The sequence below is a fragment of the Chiloscyllium punctatum genome, chromosome 22, assembly GCF_047496795.1.
Source record: "Chiloscyllium punctatum isolate Juve2018m chromosome 22, sChiPun1.3, whole genome shotgun sequence".
Taxonomy (NCBI): domain Eukaryota; kingdom Metazoa; phylum Chordata; class Chondrichthyes; order Orectolobiformes; family Hemiscylliidae; genus Chiloscyllium; species Chiloscyllium punctatum.
Genome location: NC_092760.1, coordinates 68,749,705 through 68,774,741, shown reverse-complemented (window position 1 = coordinate 68,774,741; position 25,037 = coordinate 68,749,705). Strand labels below are relative to the sequence as shown.

Sequence of the window (25,037 nt, the reverse complement as noted above, 5' to 3'; positions counted from 1 at the left end):
GAGGAACATCATTGAATAATGCCTTTTATTAATTAAATATTTTGCATAAAATTTTCAAATGAGGAGTTTCAGCCACCTACACAGCAACCTGGCTCAGTAACTCGTACAAGACAACTGGTGACCATCTATTAGTAGGTTGACATAAGCTCATTAAAACACCAATCATCAGCCTTAATAATCATCAACCCATCATTGTAGCCATAATGGAGTTTAATTTTATTTAAAGACAATGAATTTCAGAAACGTTATATCAAAGTGTTTTATTTTAATGAATGATGTAAATGGTAATAGCTCCACTGACAGTATCTTTGAAAGCTACTTACTGAAAAACATTTTGTTTTGTTCCAATCTATAAATATTATTTATACTATACATTTAAAATGTTAACGTAGCAGTTAGGACAAAAAAAAGAATATAACAAGATTTGTAAATGTTTGGTGCTGCATAAAATCATAAAAACTGTATTATAGTTGATGGTTCTTTGATCATTGTAATAGTGATCTTCAATTTAAATATCCATTCTCATCTCATTCTCGGCCTTTCCCTCTATCCTTTTAAACTGTACATTTTCAAATATTTGTCCAATTCCCTTTTAAGTGATGTTGCTGTCTCCATCCCAGTAGTTACTTATAAAGCACCCCATGTCCAAACTCCCATGGTGGGAATACTATTTAGCTCACTTTTTTTTTAAGCAATACATCTTCATTAGGGTTTTAGTAGCGTTAGCACAATGCTTCAAATCCAGCCTGGCAACTTCAGACCATTCAAGACAATCTTTAAGTTCTTTCACTTGATTTGCTTCATATTCACTGCCATTTGGCTCATCCAAAGTTCTGTTGTCTGCACCTCAACTTGCATCAAGTCGCATTCATCCATCACTCCTATGTTTGCTGGTCTACTTTGGCTCCCAGGCAACATTTGGATTTTAAAATATAACATTGTATTTAAATTGTTCCATGGCTTCACCACTCCCTACCATGGTCAGACCCTCCTCCAGTGATTTGGCCCTCTGAGAGTTTGACATTCCTCCAATTCTATGCCCTTGGGCTTTATAATTTTAATCTGTTGAAGTGGCTGTAACCTCAACTGCCTAGGTCTTTAATTCTGGTATTCCAACCTTAAACCTCTCTACCTCTCTTTCTTTCTCTTTTTTGATGATCAAACGGTTTTTTTTAATGAAACCTTTAGTCATCTGTCCTTAAATCTCCTTCTGCAACACCATGACAAACTTTGGTTGATCACATTCCTTTGAAGGGCTTTGGGATGTTTTCTTACCTTAAAAAGAATACAGAAATGTGAACTAACACAAGAACTCGAGAGTAAGGTAGTTGGTTTTGGTGTATTTCACTAGAATCATTGGCAACGTTTATTCTGGAGAATTTAGATAGCCGATGAAGGTGATCACCAAACCAAGGAGCATTCACCTCTGATTTGGAAAGTGCAAGAAGTGCCAGAAGTGAAGCAAGTGGACTTAGATTTAACACAAAATGGTCCCTACACATTATCACACATCATTTCGTGCCACAAGGAATTTTAGTATCAGGCCAACACCACATCACTGAACTGTGTTATGTACAGTTGAATTGAACAAAATTAAATTCTTCATGAAAGAATCCATCTATGTGTCCACAGAAAAAAAAAGTCTGAAATGTAAGTACTCCATATCACTTGGCTCTCAGTCTGATTATAATCCCATAAAATGATATTATTTGTCGAAATGGTGGATATAATCAGACATAACAGTTCAAAAGGTGCAAAAGTGCTAATTAACTCCGTTACCCCCATTTCTACTTGAAATCATCTTCTAATTCTAACATTATCTAACTATCCAGCTGCAGGCAGAGAATCACCTGCTTTCCTTTTCCACTTTTACATCTTTACTTCAGGAATTCCCCCATAGATCTATCCTTGGAGTCACTTTTTACATGCTGCCATTACACAACATCATAAAAAAGTGCATTCCAGATGTTCAGTTATCACAGTCAGCTCTACCTCACTTCCACCTCTCCTGACATACAGTTTCTCTGATTTGTCAGATTGCTTGGCACAAGTTTCCTTCAACAAACTATTCTAAGAAATGGAAGCAATTGTCAATAATCCATTTTTAAAATTCTCATCCTTCTGTACAGATCTGTTCATGACCTCACTCCTATCTGTGTAACTGCCACCAGTTCTACACTCCTCGACAATCTCTGCACTCCTCCAATTTTAACCTCTTTCTCAGCTTGCTTTTAATCAATACACCATCAGCAGCAGTACCTACAGCTGCCCAGGCCCAAACTTTAGAATTCCTTTCTTAAAGCCTCCCACTTGTCTTAAAAGCTACTTTCCTGACCCAATCTTTAGACTAGTCACAATATATCTCATAGTTCATAACAGTCCCAATGGAAAAAATAACTATTAAAGTTTCAAATTACTGGAGGTCTAGTACATTCATTTCCAACTATTGCTGTTTATTTCCTCTTGAAGATGCTATATAAATGCAAGTTTTTGTTGTGTCTACAACACAACATTTATCAACCAACCTAAAAAGAATGACCAAATCTAAATCTAATAATTAACAACTGTTGAATAAATCTGACTGTCAACACTGAAACTAATTTATTTCAAATTGGTGCCATAAACCATTGGTAGTCTGTTTCTTTTTACTAATTTTTCACTGTCCCTCCTTTTCAGATCTAGGTGCCCAGGTAACCTGTTCAGATGACCCAACACAGAACAACCCATTGCATCATTTGGAACATACCAACTGAAAAAGTTTAGTTTACCAGGAAATGCACAAAAAAACATCATGTGAATTAGGTCGATGAGTATGGTGGCTCAATTATTTCAAACATTATCAGTATAGAACTAAAAAAAAAGGCAATGAAAAATTAATACCATTCAAAAAGACAGATTGCAGGATTTTTCAGGACACAGGCACTGGTGGCAAAACCAGCATTTATTAACCAGCCCTAATTTGTTCTTGAGAAACTGGCAACAATCTATTTGAACTGCTGTATGGTGTCGGTACATCCACAGTGCTATTAGGTTGGGAGACCCAGGATTTTGACCCAGTGACCTTGATGGAAATGGCAATATATTTCCAATCAGAGTGGTGTGTGATTTGGATGGGAATGTGCACTGACGTTCCCAAATACCTGATGATTGCTTCCTTCTAAACGGTGGCATTCACAGTTTTGGAAGCCAATCTTAAAATCAACTGAATATGTTATCTTCTGAAATGCACACGGTCATAATAGCACCACATATAGTATTAATTCAGAACACAACCAGATAACACTTCTTAGCGGAAGATCTGGCTGGTGTTTCATTACTTACAAGAACAGTTCTTGTAATTGGGTGGAAATGATCTGACATTTTAAATCCTATGCGAAAGGAAAAATAAATGAATGTGCATAACATTCCCAGCATTTTAAACTATACAACTATACTATGTATTGAAATAGAGGCTCTACACTATACACATGGATTAGCCCTCACTCACCAATGGTGTAAACAAACATATGGACTAAGGTAGCCCATGAGTTAATGAGGTAAAGAATGGACTACATTAAGAAAGTGAGATTGGAGTAACAGCTTCAGTCACGTTACATATGTGTAAGTACTTGCAGTCCATTAGTCCGCTCCTGTGTCTTCAACAGAAATATGCTAATTGTTTATAAGTGAGAGAAGTATCACACCGTCAACTTTAGTTTCTTTGTTGCTATCACAACTCAATATGGTTTCGAGTCAAATCTTCCCCGTAGTTGGTGGCCTGGCTGCCAACAAACATATTCCAATTGTCTAGAATTTCCTGTTTTGATAATCTTTTATCCTATTAAAATAAAGAAATACAGAACATTAAATGTTTTGGGACAAAAATGGAGCAAGCTGTATCCTATCAATATTTAGTTCTTATGTAGATGAACTTTCAAAGAGCAAGTGTACATATGTTAAGAAAGATATATTTGCAGGGCTAGGGGGAAAAGTGACTAAATTAGACATCTCTTTCAAGGTATCCAGCATAGTGCTGATGGGATGAATGGGTTTTTACAGGGCTGTAAAAATCTAAGTCGTGATTAAGTTGATGGTAGGTAATTATTTTTGTGTGACAAAGCACACTTTATTTTAATTACATATGAGATGGGGAAATACAGAAATTGGACAAACAGAAATTGTTGTGTTGAGAGCAAAGCAGAATAGTTTAATTGGGGAATTAAATAGAGGTGTTCAAAATTATGAGATTTGATAGCATAGGCAGGAAGAAATTATTTCCACTAGCTTGCGAGTTGGTCATCAAAGAACGCAGAATTAGGATAACTCGCAAAAAAGTAAGAATGAAAATGATGAGAAATGTTTTCACCGAATGAGTTGTTATGATTTGGAATATGCTGCTAGAAGGGATCATGGAACAGATTCACTAATAACTTTGAAAAACGATTTGGATACGAAAAGAAATTGCAAAGCTATAGGAAAGGACAGATATATTGGAACTAATTGGATCGCTCTTGTAAAGATCTGGCAGAGGCTCCATGAGTTAAATGGCCTCCTTTTATCCTGCATAATTCTTTAACATGTATAACAGTTTTAGTGGATATGGTGTGGCTCCAGGATATGGCTGGGCCTGGGTACCTGAAGGCAGAGATGGTGATGTTCTGGCTGCTGCAGCGTGCGAGGACTCAGGGCACCTGAGTGATTGCACACTGAGGGAAGGACTTTGTGGCTTTGTTTTTCTGGCGGTGAAGACTCATGCAGAGGAGAGATCTGGACATTTCCTTTTCTTTTGGCGGTATCTTTTCTATCTACTTCTGTTTTTAATCCTGTCTTGTGTACTTAGATGGTGCCGGAGAGTGGTGACTCGGTGCACTTTTCACTGTACTCCTGTATTCCTGTACTCGAGTACACATAAAAATAACATCTAACTGGCTATGCAACACAATGTAGTGTCTATTAGATTACTTACTTATTTACTCACAGTGTGGAAACAGGCCCTTCGGCCCAACAAGTCCACACCGACCTGCCGAAGCGCAACCCACCCAGACCCATTCCCCTACGCTTACCCCTTCACCTATCTCTATGGGCAATTTAGCATGACCAATTCACCTAACCTGCACATTTTTGGATTGTGGAAGGAAACCGGAGCACCCGGAGGACACGCAGACACGGGGAGAATGTGCAAACTCCACACAGTCAGTCGCCTGAGGCGGGAATTGAACCCGGGTCTCTGGCGCTGTGAGGCAGCAGTGCTAACTACGATTTACAGTTTATGATGATGAATCATCCAGTATTGATTATCAAGCATTAATCACATTGATATTATCTTTTGATTTGATTATATCCTATTAGTCATTGAAGGATATCCAGCAATGTTGTTTATTGCAGAATGGAATTGTGTAGCAGTTCTATTTGCACCTATTTGAGGTTTTTTGGCAATGATGTTTGTCACAGCAGAGGTCAGTTCTGTTCGTGGTTCATAAAAATGACCTCTCTTAAGGATCTGAATGTCCACAGGGTAATAACTGTTAGTAACAATAATGGAAAGCATATCTATTGACTCTTTTGTATTAGCAAACTACTTGGAAATGGGATGAGATTTAGGGAAGGACTTATTGCAGTCTATTTACTCAGCAAAAAATGTCAACCTAAAGAGTCTGTTTAAACAGATACCATCACAAACTGATTGAAATTGTGTTTAAAAACTGCACCAACTTGTCCATGTACATCCAGTAAGATGCAGCAAATAGAGGACAGTTAAAGAACACAAATGATTTCCTTAAAACCAAACACAGCAAATTTCAAAAGTGATTAGCGGGAAATTGCCCAGTCATCACTACTCTGGCTCGGAACAGTGGTATTTAAATATACCACAATAAACTATGAGAACCACACCATCTGGCTTTTTAATTAAAAAAACACAACTAATGACAGTTCCTACTAATAACAACATAAGACAGCAATGATAAGGAACTGCAATGATAAGCAGACATATATCTCACTACATAACAGCCCATTCCTGCCTCACTTTAAGGGTATGATTTCCCCTCCTTGCAGTGGGTCTGAAGGTAAAATAATGGGACGGGAATAATGACAGTGTCCAACTAACGTCTTTCTTGAATTGCCATCAATTAAGGCCTTTAAGTAGACACTCTTTAATTAATGAACACTTACAGACCTCGACTACTTACCTCCTTGATCACCTGGCTACTTGACAGGCAAGAAAAGTAGTTAAAAATCAGGGTTAATGTTTCGATTCCAGTGACCCTTCTTCAGAATAGTTCTGAAGAAGGATCACTGAACTCAAAATGTTAAATCTGCTTTCTCTCAGCCAGACCTGGGTTTCTGCAGCAATTTTTTTTTGTTTCAGATTTTGAGCAACTGCAGTTCTTTGTTTTATTTAAACAAAGTGTCTACTTTCCCGACTGTAAAACTGAGGCAACTGGTCTGCCAGGTTGCGTGAGGGTTTTGAATTGTTCCAATCTGGGAGTATTTGGACTGGTTGTAAGGGGTCCGTAAAAAACCACCACCAGTTATAGTCTCTGAACATTACACACACACACCTCCCCCACCCCCAGTCCTGAGATGCCAGTCTCAACCAGCAGACTTTCGGATCCAGAAGATCCTGGCCACTGACTTGTTAGCAGCTTCTGGTGACCCAGAATGCCAATACTGAAGCTTGTAATTAACTTGAGAAACTCACGGAAGTGAGTTGGTCAGCAATTAATGAACTGACTAGTGGTCAATGTGGTGTGTTTCCTCAGTGGTTAGGGCGGCAAGTTAGTCACCACCCAACACACTGACCTCACACTTCAAAAGCAATGGGATAATTCCAAGCTAACTGATTGTTGTGGACTTTTGTAACCACAAGGTGGTATGGCAATTCAAACCTTTTAGATTCAGATATCATCCAAACACTTCAATTGGATTAATGCCTTACAGTTACATACTGGTGCTCATTATTCCTGGAACAACACAAACGTGATTGAGTTTTTTTGAGGACATGACCAAGAAGATAAATGAAGGCAGAGCAGTAGACATTGTCTACATGGACTTTAGTAAGGCCTTTAACAAGGTTCTGCATGGTAGACTGTTTAGTAAAGTTAACTCACATGGGATCCAGGGAGAAATTGCCAAGTGGATGCAGAATTGATTTGATGGTAGGAGATAGAGGATGGTATTGGAGGGTTGTTTTTTGGTCTGCAGGCCTGTGACCAGCAGTGTTCCACATGGATCAGTGTTGGGTCCATTGCTTTTGTCTTTTATATAAACAATGTGGACGAGCATGCTTTAGTAAGTTTGGAGATGACACCAAAAATGTTGGTATAGTGGACAGGTTAGATCACTTACAATGTGGAAACAAGCCCTTCGGCCCAACAAGCCCTTCGGCCCAACAAGCCCACACCAACCCACCCAGACCCATTCCCCTACATCTAACACTACAGGTAATTTAGCATGGCCAATTCACCTAATCTGCAAGTTTCTGGTCTGTGGGAGGAAACCCACGCAGACACGGGGAGAATGTGCAAACTCCACATAGACAGTTGCCTGAGGTAGGAATTGAACCCAGGTCTCTGGCGCTGTGAGGCAGCAGTGCTAACCACTGTGCCACCGTGATGCCCACACAGTGAAGAAGGTTATCTAAGAGTACAACAGGATCTTGATCAACTTGGCCAATAGACTGATGAGTGGCTGATGGAGTTTAATTTAGATAAATGCAAAGTGTTGCTTTTTGGTAAGTCAAACAAAGGCAGGATTTGTACAGTTAATGGTGGGACTTAGGGTGTGTTGTCTAACAGAGAGACCCAGGGATTTAGGTGCATACTTCCTTGAAAGTGCACGACAGGTAGGCAGGATAGTGAAGATAGTGAGACCATTAAGTAAAGAAGTTGAGATGTCACGTTGCGGCCATACATGACTTTAGTGAGGCCATTTTTGGAGTACCAGCTACAGTTAAGCTTGCCCTGTTATAGGAAGGATATTATTAATACTTAAAAGGGTGAAGAAAATATTTACAAGGATTGTGCAGGGAATGGAGGGTTTGAGTCATAAGGACAGGCTGGATAGTCTGGGACTCTTTCCCTGGAGCATAGGAAGTTGAGGGACAACCTTACAGAGGTTAATAAAATCATGAGTAGCATAAATAAGGTGAACAGCAAAGGTCTTTCCCTAGTGTGGGGGAATTGAAAACAAGAGAATTTATTTTAAGTGAGAGGAGAAAGATTTAAAATGGACCTGATGGACAACATTTTCACACAGTGTATGCTTCACATATGGAATGAACTGCCAGAGGAAGTGCTAAATGCAGATGCAGTTATAACATTTAAAAGACATCTGGACAGGTACATGAACATGAAGGATTTAAAGTGATATGGTCCAAATGCAGGGACTACTTTAATTTGAGAAACCTGGTCAGCATGGATGAGTTGAATCAAAGGGTCTGTTTCCATGCTGTATGACTCTCTGACCGTACGACAAGAACATCAAATGGAACACATTCATAAGTCTTTGAGTTTGAAGGGCAGGTATATAAGGCAGGTAGGACAGCATATTGGAAACCTGGCTGTGGAAACAGCAGCACTGAATACAAAAACAAGAAAGTCATATTAAATTTTTACTACTCACTGGCTCAGCCATGACAGGAGTTCAATTTGGGCATAAGTTTTTAGCAAGTGTGTAAACGCCTCGGACAGGGTTAGCAGAGTTGACCATCATGATACCAGGGATAATGGGCTTCAGTTGTGTGGGGAGACTGGAGAAACTGGGATTGGTCACTTTGAAACAGACAAGGTGAAGAAGGTGATTTGATTGAGGCTTTCAGAATAATGAGGGGTTTCGATGGAGCAAGTCAGGAGAAAAATTATTTCCACTGCAAGTGGGTTGGTAATCAAAATCATGCATAAAACTAAATGGCAAAAAAATTAGAGGGAAATTGAAAAGAAGGTTGTGCATACACATGAGTTTTGAGATGGGAGCTTTTAAAAAAACAACTGGATATGTACTTGAAATAGACTAATTTTCAAGAATAAGGGACATAAGTTGTTAAATAAGTTGTTTTCAAGAATAAGGGACATGAGTAGTTAAATTGGGCAAATCTTTCACAGAATTGGCACATGAGCAATAGACCAAATGGCTTCTTTCTGTATCGTAAACTTCTATGATCTTAAGTGTAGAGCCACTGTAGACGTACAGGTATATATTTTTACTCACTCCGTTCTTGTCAGATTCATAGACGAGATGTCTAGCTTCAGCCTGTGCGTGGTCATAATCCTCCGGAAGGATCCAATGTTTGATTTCAGACTTGTCCATCTTTCCATCCTTGTTTATGTCACGGAAATCAGAAAACTGCTCCCGCTCAGTTTTGACCCATTCAGGTTCAGGAACACCTTCTTCTTGTGCATACATATCAGCTGAAAGAGTAGGAAAACGAGACTGAGCAGCCCCATGAATCCAGGGCCATCGAGCTCAAAATGTGCATGCAGGAGAGATTTTGTTCTTCCAGCACTCATGTCCCCATTGACCTACCCTGGCTCATGGCCCAGTAATGCCTTAATTTTTAACTTTCATCCCTGTATTCAAGTTCCTCATGGCTTTGCCCCTCTCCACTTCTGAAATCTCTTGCTTTCCTGTAACCATCCAAGATATCTGCACACCTTCACTCTGGTCCAATTGTAGATATTTTCTAATCAACCTGTTCAGCGATGTTATTATACACATCTGGACCAGGTGGGAACTGAACCCGGGACATCTGGCTTAGAGATAGGGACACTGATACTGTGTTACAAGAGTCTATTTTTCAACTTGCAAACACTCCCAACCCCATTTTTAAGTACTATTAATCAACCTCCTGGAGCAGGTGAGACTTGAACCCAGATCTCTTGGTTCAGAGGTAGGGACACCATCATTATTCCACGAGAACCTCTAGGTTCCACTTTTAGTCACTTCATGCTTAGTGGCCCTAATTGCTGCCTAAAACCTTAACTTGGAGAGATTTAGGATGGGAATCCCACCTTTCACCAAGCTTTGGTCACCTATCCCAATACTTCCTTTGGTGAGTCGATGTGAAATGTTTTTTTGATAATACTCTTACTAAGTAGGAATAGGACTTGGGCAATTATTGTGTATCCTCCCCCTTCACAGTCATAGAATCATTTAAGCCACAGCAAAACCAACAGGGCAAAATCAGGAAGATGCTAGCAAGTAAGGTTGGTGTAATTCATATTTTATAAAATAATTATAAATTATTTTATAATTATCAGCAGCTACAAGATTATGCTCCAACAGCTGACTATGCCAATAGTTTTCCTAATAAAAAATAAAAGCACCCTGAAAACACGAGCTGTTAATTTCAGCCTTTGTTATTTCTTTGTGTGACAACATATCTTTCACCAGCGAATACTACAATACTTTTGTGCTAAATAGAATTGTTTTCTTTCTAAGAATGAATAACTCTGAATGGGTCAGTGTCTGACTAACCAGTACATAATTACTCATTGAGTTAGTGGTACGGTTTGGGAAGTCTGGTTCTATACCTTAGAAACAAGAGAAGGGAAAAAAAACCTTGGGAGAGATTTTACATTCTAATTTGTTCCATTAATTAAAATCAAGCATTTTCACAATGTAAAAATAAGTTAAGTTGATGTGCTCCATTAGATTGGTTCATTTTGCTGCATATGTTTAATATGTTCAGTATGTATGGGATGAAGGTAGTCTGCACACTCATAGAAAGAAAGCAGCCACCACTGTTCACATTTCAGCACCTGATGACAACTACGGAGCAATTACAGGTAGCTAATGGCCCTGAATGGAATTTAATTACTGTGAAATTAATTAATGTGAAATCACTGTCTATTCTAACTCATACTGAGGATCGTTCACATATCACTCCTGTGCTCGCGAATTTGAATGACTCGCATTACAGCAATTCTTCAATTTTTAAAATCACCTCCTAATTTTCAAATCTCTCCATTACCTGGATCCTGCCTGTACCTGCAGCTTCCTGTCATCCTGGTACAGATTTCTGCACTTTTCAAATTTTGGTCTTTAAGCTATTTTCACTGATCCACCAATGGCTGCATTTTAAGCTGCTGAAAACCCTAACATCTGGAATTCACTCCCTAAACTTAACTTTCCTCCTTTAGGACACTACTTTCAAACTAGTTCTTTGAAAATATTCTTTGTCATTTAACCCAACATCTCCCTATCGGGTTCAGTGTCTGAACTTGTTTGATAACACTCCTGTGAAGTGTCTTAGGATGCTTTCCTTTTTATGGTGCTATATGTATGAGGGTTAGGTTTACTACATATGTATGTATGTAGTAAAATCAATGTTTTTAGGTATTCTTTGTTATTGAGAGGTAATCACAATTACTTAACAATTTACTACACAATGCGAAATTCACTTTATTCTTGGTGCCTTGTGTTAAACCGTTGCCGACCTCACGCAGCAAATCCAGTCAAGGTAGCCAACAGAAGGCCTTTGAGGAATTCATGGGTCTAACTCAACCAAGAACAATGGGCAAATTTGTCTTTTAAAAATATTAGGATAGAAACAAACACACAGTTATTAACAAGTTGCCCAACAAGGTCAGGGAAACAAGCTATATATAATGAATTGCTAATCCAACAGAACCTTCAGTCTAACTCATCTGTGCCGACCAGACAACCCAAACTAACCTACTCCCATTTGCCAGCTTTTGGCCCATATCCTTCTAAACTCTTCCTATTCATATCCCTATCGATGCCTTTTAAATGTTGCAATTGTACCTGCCTCCACCACTTCCTCTGGCAGCTCATTCCATACATGTACCACCCTCTAAGTGAAGACGTTACCCCTCAGATCCTTTGTAATTCTTTCCCCTCTTACCTTAGACCAATGCTGTCTAGTTTTGAGCTCCCCCACCCTAGGAAAAAGAATTTGGCTAGTCACCTCTCCTTGCCTCTCATTGTTTTATAAACCTCTCTGAGGTCACCCCTCAGCCTCCAAGGCTCCAGAGAAAATAGCTCCAGCCTATTCAGCCTCTCCAAATGACTCAACATCCTTATAAATCTTTTCTGCAGCCTCTCAAGTTTAACAACATCCTTCCTATAGCAGGACAACCAGAATTGTATGCAGTATTCTAAAAGTGGTCTCTTCATTATTTTTAAGAATTTGGGCTAGATTTGCTGATAGTGTTCAATTAAACTCACCATAACATGTAAGGCTTATACTTAAAACAAGTACCTGTTAAAAACATGTCTATTGTTAATAAGTTGCAATTGTATACGAAGTCTCATTCTTTCAAGTTGCGATCCTCTGGTAAAAAAAGTCTAAAAATACCAAATGTAATGTTTTACTTTCCTTTTTGACTTTTTTTTTGGAAATATATTTATTAGTCCTTTCTTACTTTAACTCTCTATCCCTTTTTCACTCTCTCTCTTAATCCAATCCTTTTTTTTAATTTTGACCAGATTTCACTCTAATTTTTATCCTTATTTTCCCAGAGGACAGTTGCTGTGGGTATGGAGTCATGACCAGGTAAGACAACAGATTTCATTCTCAACAGACTTTAATGAACCAGATGGTTTCTTACAACAATTGATAGTAATTATATGATTGCCATTATTCCAACTTCTTATTGAATTCAAATTTCACCATCTGGCACAGTTTGATTCAAATCCTTGAGTCCAGAATACAGGCCTGAGATTTTGGATTACAAAGTCCAGCAACATTATCACTATGTCACTGTGACCCCATAAGATTTGGCCATAAAGGTCTCAGTAAAACTGAAGTGGCTTCAGTGATATTCCAGGCTGCTCTAAGAACAGCATTTTACTTCAAATCTTCAATAGAGAACTAGTGTCAGCACAAATTGAAATATTCATCAGCCAAGTCAAAAGTCAAAATAATTCATTTTTCCTTTATTTATGTATATACAATATTAAAATATAATTATCTTTCAATCAACATTATTATAGCATATTGTCCTGTTTCTGTCATTTTGTCACTTGAGGGACCTTGATGGGCCCAAATTTACTGTCATGTTTCTTCCATGACAACAGGAACTATACTATAAAAAGTGGAACACTAAAATAATGAAAGGTGCTACATAAATGCCAGTTCTTTCTTTTGGCATTTGTATTTATGTTAGCTATTGAATGTAATGTCACACTGAATACGCAACTCATCAGACACTGACTACTGTTCATTGAAAACCCTTCAAAATGTATTCAGTGAAATTTTTCAATGTGTTCAGAAACGAACATGGAGTTCTTGCTTGTGTTTCACTAAACCACAACAAGCAAAACTAGTAAATCGGTCAGGTTGATTTCAATCATAGATGGAAAGTGTAAATTTTAGTCATTTAATTGTAGTCTAAACCTTTATGATACTGCTGGAATTTACAGAATGATGCAACATTGATGGAAGTCTTTTGGCTAATGAGCCTTTGTCAGCCCTTTGAAAAAGCCATGGAGTTATTTCTACACATTGTTCTTCCTTCATAGCCCTGCAATGACTTTCCTTTCAATGAGGTTTATTCAATTCCCTGGTGAAATCTATTAAATTTGCTTCCAGCCCTCTTCCATACATTCAGATCACAACAAGCAATTTTTAAAAATCTCTAATCTCCCCCAGTTTGCTTTGTCCAATGTCAGCTGCTGAAATTGTCGGTAAGGAAATGTAGAAGCACAGAAATTTCAATTTTTAAAAAAATCTGGAGTCTGCCATTCCTCCCATTACTGCAGAGGGCACTGCTGCTACATCGGGGAAAAAACACCCTCCAGGAGTTACCGTTATGTTTCATTTTGATTACACGTGATTCTACGAAAATCATCAGAGTCTAATAATCAGGGTTGTAGTAAGTGATTCAAAAAGCATCATTGCTTACCAATGTACTCATCCTCATCAACAAATCCATCTTCATTCTTATCAATATCTTCAAGTGTTTCCTAGTAATAAAAGCACTTTGTAAGTACAGTTACTGATGATACATAGAAAAAAACTTGCATTCATAAGAACACACAAATTAGGAGATGTGGGCCACTCAGTCCCTCTAGCCTGCTCTGCCATCCCATAAAATCATGGCTTATTTGTTACTCCACATTCCTGCCTACTCTCTATATCCTTTCATCTCCTTGCTAATCCATAAAAATATTCAGACACCATTTCCACTGCCTTTTGAGGAACAGATTTCCAAAGACTCATGATGCTCAGAAAGTCTCCTTATATCGGTCTTAAAAAAGGTCAATCCTTTGTTTTGAAAGTGATGCTAAATTATAGCTTTTCCTACAACAGGAAACATTGTTCCCACAGCACACTATTGAGAGCTCGGAGGATGTCATATGTTGCACATTTCATAATATCAGGTAATTGCAAAGCACTTTATTTTCAGTGGCCTCATCCCTCTTTACCTTTGTAACCTTTGATTGTTGTATTCAGCTACTTAGGCACAAAACACTGACATTTCCTCCCTAAATCTCTTTGCATTTCTGCCAGTATTCTCCCTTAAGGGGCATTCCTTAATATCTACCTGTTTGACCAATCTGCTTATATAGCTCAGTATCAAATTTTGATAACCTACTACCAAAATGCATCTACAGAGGTTTTGCTACATTAATGGTAATATATAAATGCAAGCTGTTATTACTGTTTCCAAACATCACATACATTACAGTCTAATGACAAGTCAATGTAAGTGATACAGCAGCCAACCATAGACTCCTCTATGGTCACTGTTGTGATGGTCATATCATTGTCTAATGTGACATAACTGGAATATTTTTAAAAAGATACATTTTGTCAAAGCTTTTTCTCATGCACTCATCAGGACAATTCACAAGAAATACCAATTCAAGGAGAAAACCAATATTTAAAAATGCATGAAAAGAGAGTGCTGATTGTTTGGCTGGTGGATTCTGATTATTAGAGGCACTGTCATGGAGAATGCACACTATTATTCACAGTTATAACACTCAATCTGCAACTGAACAGGGCAGTTGCAAGGGGAGTTACAATGATCGGAAGGAATAAGCAGGCTGAAAATATGAATGGTTTTGATGTAAACATTGAAATTTTCCACATTTGGGGAGACCTAAAGCAGAGATCACAAATAAAAGATAGTCACTAAGTAATACAATAAAGAAATTCAGAAAGAACTCCTGTGGTTAGAGGCTTTTTAATGGAGGTGACAGGGGTCTTGATCATTAGCTAGAAAGCCTTTGCTCCCCTCACAGGTAATGAATGCATTCCAGATTCCCACCAGCCCCTGGGTGAAAACATTGTTTCTCAAATCCCCTCTAAACCTATTGTCTTTCACCTTAAAATCCTCCCCCCTTTATTATTCACCCTTCAACTAAGGGGAACAACTGATACCTATCCATCCTGTCCATGCCCCTCATAATCTTATATATCTCAATAAGCATTTGCCCTTCCACCCCCAGCCTTGTTGGTTCTAAACAAAACAACCCAAAAATATCCACTTAAAAACTAAAAGAACTGTGGATGCTGTAAATCAGAAACAAAAACAGAAGTTGCTGGAAAAGTTCAGCAGATCTGGCAGCACCTGTGCAGAGAAAACAGTTCCAAGAAAGGGTCACTGGACCGGAAAGATTAACTTTGATTTCTCTGCACAGATGCTGCCAGACCTGCTGAGCTTTTCCAGCAACTTTTGTTTTTGTTTTCAAACCCATCCAGCTTCTCTTCATAATTAAAGTCACTTAACCAAGGCAACATCCTGGTGAATACCTTCTGCATGCCCTTCAGTGCAATCACATTATTCCTATAATGAGGAGACCAGAAAAGAACACAGTATTCCAGCTATGGTCTAATCAATGATTTGTATACCTCCAACATAACCTCCCTGCGCCTAAAATCTATGTCATGACTGATAAAGACGTGTCCTGTGCCTTCCTAAGTACCCTGTTAACATACTCTAGCACCTTAAGGGATTTGAGGTCAAGTGCCCTCTGTTCCTCTAAGCTTCCTCATGTCCTGCCATTCATGGAGTATTACCATGTCCTGTTATTTCTTCCAAAGTGTATCACCTCACACTCTTCAAGGTTAAATTCCACCTGCAACTGATCTGCCCATATTGTGGCGAGGAATAGCAATTATCAATTTTGATTGATTAAAAATTAAATTTAAGCTATCAGTACACCATCAAAAGTATTGTGTTGCAGCTACAGAATGTGAGAGCTTCTGAACTGACAGCAATCCAAGGCAAATTCTTCGGTGTGCTCCGTTGAAGACTTTGTGACAATTCAGGGAGGGGAAGAAACACCTGGTCATTTTGTTCCACTTAATTTAAAGACCTTAAAAGAAGTAGTGAGTGAGATAATTGATGCATCAGCTTTAATTTTTAAAAATCTTTAGATTTGAAGATATTGAATGTAACTTCTTTATATGTTAAGTCAATGGGTAAAGATGTGGCAAATGGGATATAATGTGGAAAAATGTGAAATTGTCCATTTTAGCAGGAAGCATAAAAAAGCATATTAGCTAAATGGCGAAAGATTGCACAGCTCTGACTTGCAGAGAGATCTGGATGTCCTCATGCATGAATTACAAAAAACAACGCAAATACAGCAAGTAATTAGGAAAGCTATTAGAATGCAATCCTTTGCTGTTGGGGAAATTGAATGCAAATGTATGGAGGTTAAATTCAGTTGTATATGATACTGGTGACACTGCATTGGAGTACTGGAGGCCTGTGACCAGTGGAGTACCACAAGGATTGGTGCTGGGTCCATGGCTTTTCATCATTTATATAAATGATTTGGACATGTACATAGGAGGTATAGTTAGTAAGTTTTCAGACTGACACCAAAAGTGGAGGTGTAGTGAACAGCGAAGAAGGTTACCTCAGACTACAATGGAATCTTGATCAGATGGTTTAATGGGCTAAGAAGTGGCAGATGGAGTTTAATTCAGATAAATGCTAAGTGCTTAACTTTGGGAAAGCAAATCTTAGCAGAACTTATACACTTAATGGTAAGGTCCTAAAGATTGTAGCTGAATAAAGAGACCTTGGAGTACAGGTTCATAGCACCTTGAAAGCAGAGTCGCAGGTAGATAGGATAGTGAAGAAGGCGTTTGGTATGCTTTCCTTTATTGGTCAGAGTATTGAGTACAGGAGTTGGGAGGTCACATTGCGGCTGTACAGGACATTGGTTAGGCCACTCTTGGAATATTGTGTGCAATTCTGGTCTCCACCCAATCGGAAGGATGTTGTGAAACTTGAAAGAGTTCACAAAAGATTTACAAGGATGTTGCCAGGGTTGGAGGATTTGAGCTATAGGAAGAGGTTGAATAGGCTGGAGCTGTTTTCCCTGAAGTGTCGAAGGCTGAGGAGTGACCTCACAGAGGTTTATAAACTCATGAGGGGCATGGATAGGATAAATAGAGGTCTTTTCCCTGGGGTGGGGGAATTCAGAACTAGAGGGCATAGGTTTAGGGTGAGAGGAGAAAGATATGAAAGGAACTTAAGAAGCCACTTTTTCACACAGAGGGTGGTGCATGTATGGAATGAGCTGCCAGAGGAAGTGATGGAGGCTAGTACAATTGCAACATTTAAATGGCATGGGTATATGAACAGGAAGGGTTTAGAGGGGTATGGACCAAGTGCAGGCAAATGGGACTAGATTAGGTTGGGATATCTAGTCGACATGGACAAGTTGGACTGAAGGATTTGTTTCTGTGCTGTACGTCTCTATGACTCTACTAGGTGCTGCACTGGTCATCTCAATTAAGGAAAGATGTAAACCATTGGAAGCAATTTAGAGAAGATTTACCAGACTAACAGCCAGAACAGCACATTGTTTTATAAGGAAATGTTGAAGAGAGGAGGTTTATATCTGCTAGAGTTTAGAAATGTAAAAGGTGACTTGATTGAAACATATAAAGATCCTAATGATTAATACTTCTATCTTAAATAAGGGCATTACGTGTGGATGAAATCTGACCTGGCTAGAGTAACTAGGGATTTTTATCTAAAGGATAGATCAATTGAGAAGCAGTGTTAGACACTTATGAGAATATTTCAGAATAATCAGAATAGGCATATTCCTATAATAATGAAAAATTCTAAGGAAAGGACCCACCATCTGAGACGAAACTAAAAAAGTTAGGGTAAATATCAAACTTGAAGATTAAGAGTATAATTATGCAAAAATGTTGTAACCAAATTAGTATTTTAAAAACCATATTACTGTGGTTCTATACAGTGTTGCATGAACTCAGGACATTACAAAGTGCAGTACAGCCAATGAAGTAGTTTTAAAATGTATTGTAGGAAATGCTGCAGCCAATCTGTGCACAGCAAGTTTCCACAATCAACAGCCAACATAAAAAGTCGGAGCAGGAGTAGCCAATTTAGCTATTCAAGCCTGTTCCACCATTTGAAACAAAATCATGGTTGATTTCATCTCCATCTCTCCTGCTTGCTTTCCACATCCCATCAACCCATTACTAAGTAAAAATCTATTGCTCTCCTACTTAAATTTACTCAATGTTTACCCTCTGCACTCATGGGTAATGAATTCCCACAGATTCACGATTCTTTGAGAGAAGCAACTTCTCATCTTTGTTGTAAATCTGAAACTCCTTATTTCTAAAACGATGACCTCTCATTTTAGATTGTCCCACATGAGGAAACATCTTTTCTACATGTACTTTGTCAATCTAAATTACATCCTCTCTCATTCTTCTAAGCTCAGGAAGGAAAGGCCTAATTTGTTCACTCTCTCTTCATAAAACAAACTCCTCATTTCTGGAATCAACCTAGTGAACCTTCTTGACTACCTCCAATGCAACTGCCTTCCTCCTCAAAAATAAGGGCAACAAATGCTAAAATTCCATTTGCCTTTCTATTGCCTGCATAATAGTCTTCTGCAATTCATGTGTCAGGACACTCAGATCTTTCAGCACTGAAGCATTCTGAGGTTTCTCTCCATTTAGATAATGTTTCCTTTATATTCCTCTGACCGAATAGAATACCTCACACTTATCAATGTTAAACCTTGTCTGCCAAGTTTTGGCCCATTCATCCAACTATATCAATTTATAAAATTCTTATTTATTCATTGCAACTTGCTTCCCAGCCTGTTTTTGTATCAAATGTGGCGACAGTAATGTGTTAACAACAAGATAACCTTGTTTTATGATGTTGGCTGAGTGAAAGTTTAAGTTAAAAGCTGACAAACTCTGAAAGGTTACATGCCTGTCTTAGGCAGGAGAAAGATGATTAACAGCACAGTTAATGATTGGATCAGAATTATACACAAATGTTGTCCCCGCCAGGGACACTATAGAATGGTGGAGAAAGACATTTAATGCATTCAGAATTCTGTACTTGGATTATTTCTATTGAATCTCATAGATTAAGCCTCTGATTCAGATTGACTGAATCTGAAGACTGAATCAAGCACAACCCTCTAGACCTTGCTTTGCCATATCTGGCTACATACTTCCATTTAGTCCAACAACAAATACATGTTAGTTAAACTAAATGCACAATTGTTCTCATTTATCGGTTTAAGAATTACTAGCTATAATAAAAAAATTATCTTTCATTTACCATATAGGCAATTGAAAAACAAGGAGGTGTCATTACCTTACCATCGTTAAGTAGCAAGAATATCTTCAGCAACAAGATCTAATTGTTCCAATCAAGCAGCATGGTTTAATCAATGTAACTATTAAATAAAGTGTAGCAGTTGGGAAATGATCCATTAATTGTTGTAGTAGAAGACCTTTCTACTGAACTGGGATCATGTAGAAGAAAAAGAGTGGTTTATATACACTTAGCAAATAAATTCTGAGCAGAACATTTGTTGCACAATTAAAAGTTCCATCTGGTGGTCAACATTGGATAAGATGGGACACATACCTAGTCAAGGTTAATAGTGTAAGAATAGCTTTTAGGTAAAAGAAGGCTGTCAATGAGGTTTGTGTGGGAAGAATAGGAGGCAGGCAAAGTCTACTACCACCTAATGCAAGTGCCTGATTTATAGGCAGGGTCAATACCTTCACAAGTTCTTGTTTAAGGTTTCTGTTTGCTTAGTCTGGGCTTTGTTGCTGTATTTTCAATGTTTATTTTATTTTTATGGGAACACGTGTTAGGTTCTTTTGAGAATGGTATCATTAATAAGGGTATATGTGGTGCCTAGTTCCTGTCAAGTGACATGGGGGCAATTTAGCACCACCCTGAATGTCCCAAAATGGAAAACGTTCCACCAACAGTAGCCCTCATGGTACAATCAGCACAGATGTGGGTGTTAGTTTTTGTGGGTGGGAAGGGAAGGCTTTGGAGGTTGGTGAGGAGGATCAGAAGGAAATAAGTTCTGAACAAGAATTCATGCCGCAGTCTGAACTCATTGTTAGCACCTTCCAAATGAGATGAGACCAATAGCCAAATTAAGCAATTTAATGCTTTAAAATTCTTGAAAAATAAAGCATTTGAGTTGATATTCTGCACTCCAAAGGTCACAGAAAATGAGATATCGAAAATGTCTTTGCTGGTTATTTAACAAAAGAGCATTTGCCTATTTCACCTTTTAATTCAAAGATCTGATACAGTCACAATGGTCAAATGACCTTCCTCTTTGCTGCAATTGTCCAATTCTATACACACATTCACCAGCACAAAGGAAACTTCTTACTTACATATATAACAATTTCTTTCATGTGCTCAAACTCCTCTGGGTGAAGAAAGGCTGTGAACTCCTCTCTGGTGGCCACCATGTCTCCATCAATATCTGCAGCTTTGAATCTCCGCTCATCTCGAGGAAGCACCTTCTTAAAGCTGAGCTGATCTGCTGCATCTAGAAACTCTTCAGGATTGTCTATGATCCACAAAAGGCCAGGTTCTAAGTTAGTGAGTTGCTGCAATCTAGACCAACCGCATTTGACACACTGCATTTAACAACCGAGATTTCAATAAAAGTGAAAGTCCATTGACAATTCAAATGCCATTACACTGCAACTCAGTGCTATATAAAGTAGATGAAGAACCACCTATATATCAAATATTTCAGCAATCCCTTAGTTAAGTTCAACTGTTAATTTTATTTAAACAAATCACTGTTCTGAAGTAGGGTCACTGGACCCGAAACATTAACTTTGATTTCTCTCCACAGATGCTGCTAGATATGCTGAGCTTTTTCAGCAATATTTTTGTTAGATCTGATCTGTTGGTTGTGGGACCACTTAGGTAAAAACAATGACTGCAGATGCTGGAAACCAGATTCTAGATTAGAGTAGTGCTGGAAAAGCACAGCAGTTCAGACGGCATCCAAGGAGCAGGAAAATCAACGTTTTGGGCAAAAGCCCTTCATCAGGACTACAGGCAGAGTGCCTGAAGGGTGGAGAGATAAATGAGAGGAGGGTGGGGGTGGGGAGAAAGTAGCATAGAGTACAATAGGTGAATTGGAGTGGGGATGAAGGTGATAGGTCGGGGAGGAGGGTGGAGTGGATAGGTGGAAAGGAAGACAAGCAGGTAGGATAAGTCATGGGCACAGTGCTGAGCTGGAAGTTTGGAGCTGGGGTGAGGGGGGGGGGGGGGGGGGGAGAGGGGAAATGAGGAAACTGGTGAAGTCCACATTGATGCCCTGGGGTTGAAGTGTTCCGAGGCGGAAGATGAGGCGTTCTTCCTCCAGGCGTCGGGTGGTGAGGGAGCGGCGGTGAAGGAGGCCCAGGACCTCCGTGTCCTCGGCTGAGTGGGAGTGTGGGACCACTTAGTTCTGTTTATCACTTGCTGCTTAAGCTGTTTGGCATGTACGCAGTCCTGTTTTGTAGCTTCACAAGGTTGATACCTCATTTTTAGATATGCCTGGTGCTGCTGCTGGCATGCCCTTCGGCATTCTCCATTGAAACATTGCTGATCCCTGGTTTGATGTTAATTGTTGAGCGGGGATATGCCATGGGCCATGAGATGCAGATTGTGCTGGATTACAGTTTTGCTGCTGTTGATGGCCCACAGCGCCTCATGGATTCCCCATCTTGAGTTGCTAAATCTGTTTGAGATCTGTTCCATTTAGAACAGTGACAGTGACACACAACAGTATGGAGGGTATTCTCGATATGAAGACAGGACCACATCTTCACAAGGAGTGTGCATGTGTCACTCTTATCGATACTGTCATGGACATAGGTATCTGCCACTCGGAAATTGGTAAGGTTGAGATCAAGTATATTTTTCCCTCTTGTTGGTTCCCTTACCATGTGTCGCAGTCCCAGTCTATCATATATAACCTTTAGGACCTGACCATCTCAATCAGTAGTGCTGCTGCTGAGCCATTGAAATCCCTCACTCAGAGTACATATTGCACCTATGCCACCCTCAGTACTTCTTCCATATGTTGCTCAACGTGAAGCAATACTGATTAATCAGCTGAAGAAGGACGATATGTGGTCATTTCCTTGCCCATGTTTAATGTCAAACAATGAGACTTCATGGGGTTCAGAGTAAATGTTGAGGACTCCTAGGGTAACTCTCTGGGTGATATCGAAGCTGCTAATGATAGTTTCTGGGACATTATCTGAAAAGCATGATTGCATAAGGATATTATGTCTGGCTGTTGCTTTACTAGTCTGTGAGATAACTCTCCTAATTTTGGCACTAGCCCCCAAATGTTAGTAAGAAAGAATGCAGAGTCAGCAAATACATTTCTGCCATCTTTCTCGATGCCTAGGTTGATACCGGATGGTCCGTCCGGTTTCATTTCTTTGTTGAGACTTTTTAAGGAATTGATGCAACAGAGTGGCAATTTCAGAGGGCAGTTGAGAGTCACACATTGCTGTGTTTCCGGAGTCACATGTAGGCCTGACCAGGTGAGGATTGTAGACTTCATTCCTCGAAGGACATTAGTGAGCCAGATGACATTTGACAATGGTTTCATGGTTGTAAGAATATTCTTAATTCCAGATTTTCTTCGCCAAAATATGTGTCTTCTAACAGTACTATTTTGTAACACTTTGGTGCTGTGGATCAAAGCATATTCTCAAAGATCCATCCTTCAGCATGACGTATATTATTTGACTACACCAGTCTGTGCACTCCTGTATTCTTTTATCATGGTTCCATCTTGTCTAGCTCGATCTGCAATTTATCTCTTGGGTGGATACTGAACTTATGGGGTGGATCACTCGGCAGGCTTGTGTTCTTCATCAATTGCAGTATTGCACCTCTCTTTAAATTGGGTAAAAACAAGGACTATAGTATTGCACCTCACTTTAAATTGCCAATTTTCCTCAAGACATTCTGGATATTTCAGTCTTAAGTCATGAATTGAACTGATAGAGAAAGGTTTTGAGCTTGATTAGTTGTATTATTTCTGACAGATTCCATGGATTGTATTTACTGTCAGGTCACAACATATTGTTAAATCTATAATTGCTGTCTAACAGTGTCTATGAGGTAGAACATAGTAACTTCCAGGAGAATTGATGGTACTTGCAATCCAGCACTATTGACCCTGCATGTTGAATTGTACACTGCAAGTTTTACATTCATTAGTTTTGACATGGCTTTCATATCCATGTATATTCACAGGTTTCTTTTTAATTCACAGGGACAGGATAATGTTAAGCCCCTGTGTTAATCTCAGCCAATAACAGTCCCAGTGTTCTGATAACAAATGGTGGCATGGTCACTCGGTGATTATTGCTGCTGCCTCACTGCTGGGAACCCAGGTTCAATTTCACCCTCAGGTAACTGTCTGTGTGGGTTTCCTCTGGGTGCTCCGGTTTCTTCCTACAGTCTAAAGACGTGCAGGTTTGCTGGATTGGCTATGCTAAATTGCCCATAGTGTCCAAGGATGCGTAGGCTACGTGGGTTAACCATGGAAAGTGCAGGGCTATGGGGATAATGGGTTGGGTCTAGGTGGAATGCCCTTCGGAGGACTGGTGTGGACTTGATGGGCTGAATGGCCTGCTTCCATTTGTGGCACTTCTATCATTTAAATTTTTGAATACACGTCAGATGGTGTGATAACATTGAGGTTTTCCACGAGACTAACAATGAGAAACATGAGTCTCACAGTATTCTGTCAGATTCTGGTTATTCCACCTTCAATGGGAGTTCAGTTGGTTTGTATTGTAGCTTGAAGATATTCCTCAACCATGGTTAATTGGGTCAGTGAATTGCTCTTTTTAGCTGCATCAGCCTTTGCTTGTTTGTGCTGCTTCTGCTAATGGCCTTCTCTGTCACATACCTTACAAAACTGGTTGAAAGCTGGGCTTTCATTGAAGACTGTATCTTCTACATGTCTTGTGATGCCTGGGTTTGCTAATGATTATGTTGAGCATCTTGTTTGTATTCAGCGTCTGGAATCCTAAGAGGCTCACTTCAATCTTATATCCATCCCTCCACAGTTTTTCCGTTTGTCTAGAAAAACATTCTGGAAAGTTTCCATGGCAAGTTGGGTATAATCACCATCTCAACTATTCTGTTAATTAGCTCCCCATCTGAAAAATCACTCAATGAGCATTTTCTCTGTATCTGTTCATGAACTGATCTACAGATTTGGTAAGTTTCAGTCTAAGTAACATGAAATCTAATCTATGAACGCACATGTTTAATCTGACTCTGAACTGGTCTCCTGATGTGGTCATATTTAATGTCATCAATGGCATTTAATATCCTGGCAGTTCTGTTTCACATTCCCTCACTTTTTGTGTTATAAAGACTTCTGGATGAACACAAAGTGAACTAGTTATGCATTAGGCAGTATAATAATTGCACAGCATATTCCAAACAATATATAGGTCTTCCCAAAGTGCTTTAAAAACAAAACTCGAGAGACATGGAAAACAAGCTACAACTCGCAATTATCCCTTTCATATTATTCCACAAAATCTAAATTACACCCCTCCTCCACTGACACATCAAATTGTCTCCACCAAAAGTCAGACCTACTTCCCGCCACATTTTTCGCATTTCAGATTAATAAAAGCACTTTATTTTAAAGCAAGAAAATAATTTGTAGTTGCAGAGACTGAAAGAAATGTTGATGTTACTGGTGGAAGGGTGAGGTGAGGGACTGGTCTAAGATGCAAAGAAATATGCTAAAACTAGTCAGTATTC

At 39.1% G+C, this 25,037-nt stretch overlaps 1 protein-coding gene across 1 annotated transcript in view; it reads right to left on the bottom strand.

Annotated features, from left to right (window-relative positions):
• Positions 1-245: 245 nt before the first annotated feature.
• The window catches only part of rcn1 (reticulocalbin 1, EF-hand calcium binding domain), a 48,621-nt gene continuing 23,829 nt past the window's right edge, over positions 246-25,037 (bottom strand). The window contains exons 4-7 of the mRNA XM_072592604.1: positions 20,618-20,796; positions 13,845-13,905; positions 9,187-9,386; positions 246-3,817 (exon numbers count right to left, since the gene is read on the bottom strand). Of these exons, the coding sequence (XP_072448705.1) occupies positions 3,710-3,817; positions 9,187-9,386; positions 13,845-13,905; positions 20,618-20,796 (548 nt within the window). The 3' untranslated portion in view covers positions 246-3,709. The remainder of the gene's footprint in view (positions 3,818-9,186; positions 9,387-13,844; positions 13,906-20,617; positions 20,797-25,037) is intronic.